This window comes from Numida meleagris, chromosome 3 (genome assembly GCF_002078875.1).
Source record: "Numida meleagris isolate 19003 breed g44 Domestic line chromosome 3, NumMel1.0, whole genome shotgun sequence".
In the NCBI taxonomy this organism is placed as follows: Eukaryota; Metazoa; Chordata; class Aves; order Galliformes; family Numididae; genus Numida; species Numida meleagris.
In genome coordinates, this window is record NC_034411.1 from 15,782,407 (window position 1) to 15,791,810 (window position 9,404).

The 9,404-nt window shown below is 58.1% G+C and overlaps 1 protein-coding gene across 1 annotated transcript; it reads right to left on the bottom strand.

The window, feature by feature from the left end:
• Positions 2,516-6,121, bottom strand: VSX1 (visual system homeobox 1). Its single transcript, XM_021392843.1, has 5 exons — positions 5,719-6,121; positions 5,519-5,597; positions 5,256-5,379; positions 4,229-4,409; positions 2,516-3,730 (listed from the first exon to the last, which is right to left on the bottom strand). Exons 1-5 carry the CDS (start codon positions 6,119-6,121, stop codon positions 3,465-3,467), a joined length of 1,053 nt encoding a protein of 350 aa, XP_021248518.1. The 3' UTR covers positions 2,516-3,464.

A 9,404-nucleotide genomic window follows, 5' to 3' on the forward strand; every position in this document is an offset into this window, starting at 1 on the left:
CCGCAGAGCCGCGCACAGCGGCGGCGGAGCCAGCAGCAGAGCCGTCACCGGCACCAGCTCCGCCGGCGGAGCGTCCAGCGGCCGCAGCACCGCCACCGCCATGGAGGCCGCCCCGACACCATCGAGAGGGCGGCGCGCAGGCGCGGAGGGCCCCCTAGAGGGCCATAGAGTGGCGCCGGCGGGTAGCGTAGAGAGGGCGCCCGGCCGCCTCGCCGCCCTGCGGGCTGGAGGTCCCGTGTGCGGCGCTGCTCGCCTCAGGCAACCGTCCCCTGGCTCCTCCTGGCAGCCCCCGGCTAGGCCCCGGTCTATAGGCTGGATCGACCAGCCTAGAGCTCGAGCTTTTAAGTCCCTTCCGACTCACACGACTCTATGATTCACTAAAAGCTGAGAAATGTGCTGAAACCACCTCATGTTATTCTGGTGACGTGCATGTGTCCATGCCAAAGGAATGTCTTACGTGGAAAGCCAGCTCCTGGGGCTGAGCGGCCCCAGCCAGGCCCTCATGCGGGCACAGAAGTGGCTGCAGGGTCCTGCTCGGGCAGCAGCCCAGGGATGGGTATGAGCACAGCCATCGCCACACGTCAGAGCTACTCAGTCCCCACCTCTGGGCCCAGCCTCAACCAGCACGGGCTGTGCTTGGCTCTGGCTAACTGCAGGAAGGACTTGAAAGCTGCATTCAACTCTGTGCCCCCAGAACAAGAGGGACATGGAGCTGTTGGATCAGGCCTGGGGGAGGGCCACAAAGATGCTCAGGGGGCTGAAGCACCTCTCCTATGAAGAAAGGCTGAGGGAGCTGGGTGCGTTCAGTCTGGAGAAGAGTCAGGGAGACCTCATTGCGGCCATCCAGTACTCAAACAGAGCTTATAAATAGGAGGGGGACTGACTTTTTACGTGGTCTAATAGTGACGGGACAATGGGGAATGGCTTTAAACTAAAAGAGAAGAGATGTATGTTAGATGTAAGGAAGAAATTCCTCACCTGGGGAGGCCCTGGCACAGCTGCCCAGAGAAGCTGTGGTGCCTCATCCCTAGAGGCACACAAGGCCAGGTTGGATGGAGCCTGGGGCAGCCTGAGCTGGTGGGGGGGCAGCCCTGCCCACTGCTGGGGGTTGGAACTAGGTGGACTTTGAGGTCCCTTCCAGCGCAAACCATTCTATGCCTCTATGAAACGTGTCTTAGGCCAACAGCCCTCCCTATGATCCACCCCTCACAGCATGAGTTGAGAGCTGGGAGCCCACCAGGCCTCTCCAGCAGAGCTCTGCACCCCACACATTGACAGGGCCATAGCGTTCCCCTCATTGCAGTGATTGGATGCTCATGGCTCACAGTGCTGCATCCAGTGCGAAGTGGAGAGCCAGGCCATCTGCATGCAGGCAAGGCAGGAAAAAAAAATGATTGCAAGCATCCAGTGCCAGCATGGCACGGCCCAAATAAAGGGTTTGCAGATGCTGCTCAGGCAGGATTAGGCCTCCAATGTGCTAAGTCTCGGCTCTCGCAGAGCCTAATTGCTGCTGCAATAAGCCCTGGCTGGTCCTTTCATGAACTGATCTCCTCCACCCCATCATATGTGAGTGTTTTTTTGTTTTTTTTTTTTCCCTGCAAAGCTTGTATTTGCCATGCATATGTTCCCTCCCACCCCTCAGCAGGGCTTGACCAAGTGGAGGGAGGGAAAAACAGGAAATCTGCAGATGCTGCTTTTATTAGAATCATAGAATGGCTTAGGTTGGAAAGGACCTTAAAGATCATTATTTCTCTGCTCTTCCCAGCCAGCCATTCCCCTGTGCACCCCTGGCCCCCCACACTGCACCTAGTGTGCAAGGAGCATCCTGGCAGCAGGGACAGGTGACATCATCACGACACAACTGTGCTCGCACCGAGCTGCATCAGGAAACTTTCCAAACTGGGATTACTCAGATTGTAATAAAACCTCCTGATAATTTTCAGTTAGGTTTTGGCCAGCGGAGAAAGCTGGAGGTGTTCCAGGAGAGCTGTCACAGTGCACGTCTGGGCCAACTTGACACAGCAGTGAGAGGAGGACCGGTTGCAGCCTGAGTCCGAGCAGCTAGATGGCCACAACGCCCTTACACATAGATGGGGATGACCATGGGGCTGCCAGCACCATCCTGCTCAGTGCATCTGCCAGGGAGGCTGAGGTGCCCCCCAGGTGCCTCTACCACCCATTTGCCTAACCCAAAAATAGCTCCTTGTGTTTAACCACATCGGGCAAGGGGCCCAACTCTGCGCCTTCCAGAGCAGTGGGCATTTCTGGATTGGCATGGTTGACAAGCAATAATCAGTTGCCTTTGGGCATGTGGAGACTGCTGGACTGGAACTCAGCTCTGGGGAAAACACATGAGGGCTTTGCTCTGCTCCCCTGGGTAACTGCATAGACAGCCTCAGGAGAGCGCCCAAGCCCTCTTTAGACATGGGTCTGCGCAGGATCTTCTCAAAGCTAGCAACTACTGCGACATCCACCAAAGTAAAATTAAAGAATCACAAATGCGGAGCAGGAAAACCAAATATACGTCACAATTTTACTTACAGGTATGTAATAAATAAATGGTGGACAAAACAGGAACGGCCACATTCAAAAATCCAGATCACTAAAGTGCTTTTAAGACATAAACATAGGACGACCAAGAAACAGCTCTGACATTACACTATTTACAGACAATTACAAAGTGTCTTCATATGTCAGTTCCCAAGACTGTTTAATTGTTCCAGGGTGCTATGGCTTGGTTTTCTGTTCTATTATGCATAGTACGGAAGATAACATTCAAGAGTGTATAAAATCATTGCATAAACAAAAACGTCTTTACCCCCTTCTCCCAAACATGAGTTAAGGAAGCTGCACAGTGTAAATCCAGTGGTAAGGCTGCATTGGCAGGCCAGATCTTCAGGAGGTATAAACTGGTTGAGTTACACCAGCCTGAGGATGGACCCTACCATGTTTAAAAGCCCTGCTGCTCCTTGAGGTGGAGGAATCATGTGCCTGAAGCAGAGGGAACCACCACATGGGTGCTGTGCAGGGGTGGAAGTGCTCAGAGAAGGTGTCCATGACCTGCACCATCTCTGCACCCAGGTATTGGAGCGATTCCCATGGCACTGCTGCTCTTTGTGCTCTTGGATAGCCCAGGACACGTTCACATCCCAGAGGAGACGGGGGCTCTTCCTGAGCAGCCATCCGTGCTGCCCAAAGGATGTCCCCGTTTTCACACTGCTCTTGGCTGTGCTGGGACACCTCTCCCACCCTCCACCCTGGCTTCACCTGTGCTCTGCTGAGAAGTGAACAGCTGACAAGTGAGGGGTCAGAGTCGGGAGGAAGGTATCCAGTTTTAAAATGCCCTGAATTCAGATAAAAGTTCAATTATTTCAGAAAAATATAGAGATATTTCAATAAACCAATAAATATTCTTATCTCCCCAGAAAGCTGTGAGCTCTGGCCTCTTCCATGGCAGCCCAAGCTCAGTGGTCCCTGTCCTTCTGCTCCGTGGTGGGGTCCCCGTTGACGCACTGTCTCAGTACGCTCCTCTTCTCCTGCCTGGCTGTCCTGGAGAGGTCAATGGCTGTGTCTTCAAGATCTTTCGCAGGGCCAAGCTTTTCAGGGCTCCTCTGGGAACTGGCCTGCTTCCCTTGGAGTTCCTCTCCATCCTGCTCCGCTTGCCAGCCATCTGCCAGCTTCTCCTGGCTCTCTGCCTTCCTGCTCACCTCCATGGACTTCTTGTGCATGCCTTGGGGAGAGCAAACCAAAGGAGCTGGTTGCTTATTTCTGCCTGGGACTGCCCAGTGTCAGAGGGGAGTGTGCTGCTCTGCCCTCCTGCAGCCTACCCCAGCTCACACTTACATCCTGAGGAAAACTCATGCTACCATTCCCAGCCCAGACGCCGCAGCCTGTTCTCTGCACCACTGAGGACGGTTTGCAGCAGGATCGATCTGTACATTTCCCTCCCACTCAGCAGGGAAGATGTACAAGGAGAGGGGTGCTGTGACAGCCCATCCCCACCCAGACTTCAAGTGTCACCTCTATGCAGGACTACAGAGTTAGAGAATGGCTTGGGTCAGAAGGGACCTTAAAAGATCACTTGGCTCCAACCCCCCTGCCGTGTGCAGGGACCCACTCCAGCAGTTCCAGACCCTTGTTACACCGGAGCCCCAGGGTAGCTCTGACATAACACTAACACTGCCATCAGCTGCAGCTCCCACCAGCCCCGCTCTTGCCTGAGGCTCACCCAGCAGCCATGGGGCGCAGGATCCCACCAGCCCACTCTTGGCAGAGTTGATGATGGACTCAGGCAGAGGGATGGAGTGCCGCACCATGGCTCCGTACAGGCCGTACTCGGCCATCACGCTGCTCCGGCCCCAGCACTTCTCCCGCTTCCGCCACTTGGCTCTTCGGTTCTGAAACCAAACCTTCAGGGGTCACAGCCAGGAGAGCATGGAGGGGTGGGGTGGGGAGGAGATGGCCCCGCAGGTGGGTGTTTGAGCCATGGCAGAGCGCGCCCCAGGGGCGGCCGCGGGGGTTGGGGTGCGCGCGGGGTCAGCGGTGGGAGGGCGGCCAGGGCAGAGCCACAGAGGGGAATTTGGGGAGGGCACACGTGGGTGTCAGCGAGGGAGGAGAGGAAGGGGGGGAGAGGGAGCAGACGTTACACGAGGCTGATCCTGACCCAGGGAGGTGTCCCCAACCTGAGTCACCGAGGGCAGCCCCTGTGTGCCACCCGCCTGCAGAGCCACTCTATGCAGAGCCACTGGTGTATGCAGAAAAAGGGGTCCACGACGCACTCACGGGTGATGGCAGAGGGTGCTCAAGTCCCTCTCCCCATCTCCTTCTCATACTTAAAGCCTCCAGCGGTGTTGATGCAACCTGAGTGTTGCCCAAACTCCCACCCCAATTAGCTGCTTTGCAACGGGGCAGGATTGGGCCCTAAAACACCACTTCAAAGGCTGTGCGAGCAAACGAGGGGGCAGCCTGCACCTCCTGCACCACTCTGAGCTCCTGCCCAAACAGGAGGACACCGCATCCCCTGGCTCTGCACTTCCTCTCGGAGCCCAGGCAATGAGAATCAAAGAATCATGGAATGGTTGGATTGGAAGGGACCTTAAAGCCCATCCAGTTCCAACTCCCTGCCCTGCAGGGGAGGGCTGCCACCCACCAGATCAGCCCCCCAGTGCCACCACCTCCCTGCTGCCCACACTCCCTCGCCCTACCGCGGAGCACGGCTGGTGCCAGAGGCCCCCGGGGAGCGAGGAGCCGCCTACCTGTATGCGGTCCTCGGGCAGCTCCGTCTTCACCGCCAGCATCTCCCTGGCGTAGACGTCGGGGTAGTGAGCTTCGTTGAACGCCTTCTCCAGCTCCTCCAGCTGATGGGCCGTGAACACCGTCCTGCGGAAAGCGGACAGCGTCCTGCGACGGGGTCCGGGCGGGCAGGGCATAGCGTCACCCCCTCCCGCCACCCCCAGCCTGGATGCCCTGCTCCTCGGGGGGACGCCCACGGGGACCCATGGGGGTGGGCGGCGGTCACCTGTGCCGCCGCTTCTTCCTCTTGATCTGCGAAGCCGGCATCTTCAGCTCGCTGGCGTCCCCGGACAGGCTGTCCTCATCTGGCGGCAGCAAGGGGAAGGAGGGGGGGGGACAGTCACATCCCATCCCGCCAAGGGCTCCCCGCGGTGCCACCACCTCCGGGGGACCCGAGGGTGCCGCGGGCAGGGGACGGCGGCTCACCGGAGGCACTCTCCTTGTGGCGGCGGGCGGCGGGCGGCGGCCCGGGGGGACCCGGGCGGGGGCCGCGGGCGGGCAGCAGCGGCAGCGGGGCGGGCAGCAGGCAGGGGGCTCCGGGCCCCGCCAAGCCGCACAGCAGCCCCAGCCCCAGCCCCAGCGCCCCGCCGCTCTCGTAGCCGCCGGCGGGTCCGGGGGCGGCCCCGGTGGGGGGCTGCAGCTCGGCTTCCAGCCCCAGCAGGTCGGTGATGGCGAAGCCCTTGGCCCGTAGCCCCGCTCCGCCCGGACGCGCCGACCGCTCGGGGAGGGCGCTGCGAACCGACGCCGGGCCCGGAGCCGCCGCCACCGCGACGGGAAGCGGCATCGGCACCGCCGCGCGGCCCCCCGACGGCTCCGCCCGGCCCGGCATCGCCGCCGCCTGGCCCGGCCCGGAGCGGGCACCGCCGCCCGCCGGCTCTTTTATCAGCCCCCCGCCGGGCCCGGCCCCAATCGCGGCCCGGGGCGGCGGGGGGGGGGGGGGGCTCTCCCAATCCCCGGATTAGCGGCCCACGGGCCCCGGGCCCCTCCCTCGGGCCCCCCCGCCCGGCCCCTCCCCGCCGTCCCCTCGGGTCCCCCCTCTGGACCCCTCCCCTCGGCCCTCCCCGTCCCCTCCGGGTCCCCTGGGTGCCCCCCCGGCCTCGGGCCCCACATCTTCGACGGGGCGTCCGCCTTCCCCCCCCGCCTGCCCCATCTCTTTGGGGCAGGACACTCTCCCCGCCCCCCGGGGCCGTTGGGAGGTGCCTGGCATTCTCCGTCCTTTTGGCTCCCAGAGTCTTGCACCTGGGCTGCAATTTGATTTTATTTTATTTTTCTCCCTTCCCTTCATCTGTTTATGGAACCGATTTACAACCGGCTTACACGGGCCGCCTGATCCCGGCCTTCCCGCTGGACGGTCAGATTAACCGAGGGTCCTTCTGATAAAGATAATTACAAGGGGACTCCGCATTAACTTTGCATTATTAAAGAAAGACCCAAATCTCCCCTCGCAAGCTGTTCCCGGGATTAGCAGAACAATAACTTTCATTTAGGATAATTGCCGTGCCCGGCGCTGGGGGCTGCCGGGGGTTAGGGATGCAGGGGGGGGGAACGGAGGGCGCTTCACACCCCCGGCGGGAGGCGGCGGGCGGGGGGCGTCGCGTCCCCGAAGCCACAACGCGGGATGCGGGGATGCTCGGGGCTGCCCATGCCCAGGGATGGGCACCGCGACGTCCCCTCGGGCGCCGTCGCTGCCCCCGAGCCCATTTGCAGCAGGTTTGCTGGAAGAGGAGACTTTCACTGCCGGGCGGGGAGGATCTGCTGCAGTAATTAGAAGCCCTAATCCGGCCACCACCCACAACAAATTTCCTGTCCGAGCCGATATTAGTGGATAAACCCCTAATTTTTGACGTTGTCCCAGAATCAGCTTGATTTCAGCAGTTTAACGTGAAGGCTGAGCTGTTGGGAGAGATGATGAAGCCTTAAATATGCATATGGCCCAGTCATTTGGAAAGTTTGGGGATAAAGCGCATATAATTGCTCCTAATCAGTTTATGAAACATAAAAGCCCGAACCCAAGAGAAAGCCGATAGACGCAGAAATGGAAATAGCGATTAAATCTCCCCACGCTGGCGCCGTGGCCTGGATACGGGGCAGTGCCATGGGATGCCCCGGGATGTGCCGGGACGTGGGAGGTGCGGGATTGGGTGGGGGGATACAGGGCTCCTCCGGTGGGATGGAGAGGGGCACCTCTGAGGGGCATCTCCCCCAGTCCTATGGACAATAAATCAGTTAAAGGATATCTCGATATACGCTCATCAGATAGGATTATCTGGGATTAGACTAATCAGTAAATGTTTCTCTGCTCATTATTTTCCAGGGAAGATTTTCAGCTGATTCTCCGATGCTGAAAGATTATTAATCGCTTAAAGAGCAGAACATCAAACATCGCTCTTGCTCTAATTTCCCCACAGTGCCACCCCCCCCTTCTCCTGTATGTGCCAGCCAGATCGGGAGCCCCGGCAGCCGGCCCCGTGCCCTATGCCCTGCAGCCCCTTGGCATGGCCCTGCTGGGATGGATGCCCAGGGCTGGAACCCCGGGGTGAGCCCTGCCAAGGCCCTGCGGGATTACAGATGTGTGTTTGGTGAGCCCTGAGCCAGCAGCTGGGGGGCCGTGGAGTTCCCTATTTGCAGTGATGTGAAGGGGAACCTTGGAAGGATGCGCACTCATCATGGGTTCACCTTCTGTAAGGATAAGGGAGGGGGAGGAATCAAGGAGGAGATACTGAAGGGACAGAGTTAGGGGATTTGTAATGAGATAAGGCAGCTTTCACCTTCCTGCTTTAGATATGAATCAGGTCAATAATAAAGGAGAGCCTGAACCCTCTGAAAGTTCGTGGCTGCTGGGGGTGAAAGAGGCTCCCGTGCCCCATGGACAGCATTGGTGGTCCCCAGTGCTCCATGCCACAGCCTTGCACTGCTCCTGCTGGGGTAAAGAGACAGGGACACGCACAGATTGGCAGGGGGGAGGACTCTGGAGGGCAGGTGTCTGCCTCAGTAAGCTCAGGCAGAAGGAAAAGGGCTTGGCTTTTCCTCCAACTCCCCCACATTCTGCTGTGGAAGCGACGGCCAAATAGTCTGCATTTTGGGGTGATGGATTCATGGGGATAGGTGGCATGGCCACATCTGGCTGTGCCCTCTGCCTGCCGTGCCAGAGTGCAGCAAGCGGAGCTCCCACCACACACGCCCCAGAGACATCCTCACTAATTCCTCTGCACAGCTTTCTGTCTTAAGACATTTGCCTTTGATTAAAAACAGAAGAGCAGTCACGGTTTAAGTGGAGTTTAAGAGCAATGTGCCGACACGCAGGGCTCTCACATCTGGAGTGCCGCAGATTTAATCAAAGTGCTGGGAAGTGCCGCACACAGACAGCTGTCACAGCAGCCTGGAGCCGATCTCCTAATTAATTCCTGGCCAAACACGGGGCAAACAAATGACCATCCAGGTGCTACACCTACAGCCACGGCTGGAGGTGTGATGGGCATGTGGTAACCAAGTGGAGCAGGGGATGCTCCGCCTTGGTGGTACCCAGCGCCCATCCACTCCACTCCATCCACGTTTCCATGGGAGCAGCGTCCTACAAAACATGCATAACAGCAAAACCAGGCAGATCCAGGCTGGGTGCTCCCTCATGGCTCATTAGAGCTAATTGAGTTGACTGCCGAGCTGGCTCTGTGTGGGTGCTTGGGAGTCCTGGGCGCACGGCAGAGCTGGGAAGATCCGACCGCGTGGAGCCCAAACTAGCCGATGGACTGTCCACTCCAATTAGCCCCACAAAGGAGCTATTCTTCCTCTGCACTATGCTTGTCCGATTACTTTATCTTATTATTTTTTGATCATTCCTCCAAAATGTGCTAATTAAACAGAAATCATCAAGTCAATTAGAGAAACACTCATTAAAGCAGAAAAGAAAAGAAAATACAAGCAGCAGAAAAACGGCTGCAAGGCTCCCAAGCACACACAATAGCTGCCACATTCATTATATCTGCATCTCCCCAGAGAGTGGTATACATTGTCCCGCTCTGGTCCGGGCCTTGGAAATGAAACTTCCCAAGCAATGGAGTTGGATTTTTTTTGTTTGTTTCATAGAAATAATAATTTAAGAAAAAAAGAGCATT

Bases quoted from the DNA above. Each gene is read 5' to 3' on its own strand.
- VSX1 (XM_021392843.1), bottom strand. From the start codon at position 6,121: ATGCCGGGCCGGGCGGAGCCGTCGGGGGGCCGCGCGGCGGTGCCGATG. The intron at 5,598-5,718 runs GTGAGCCGCCGT...TGCTGCCGCCAG, and splicing joins CCACAAGGAGAGTGCCTCCG to ATGAGGACAGCCTGTCCGGG. The intron at 4,410-5,255 runs GTAGGCGGCTCC...TGACCCCTGAAG, and splicing joins TGCCCGAGGACCGCATACAG to GTTTGGTTTCAGAACCGAAG.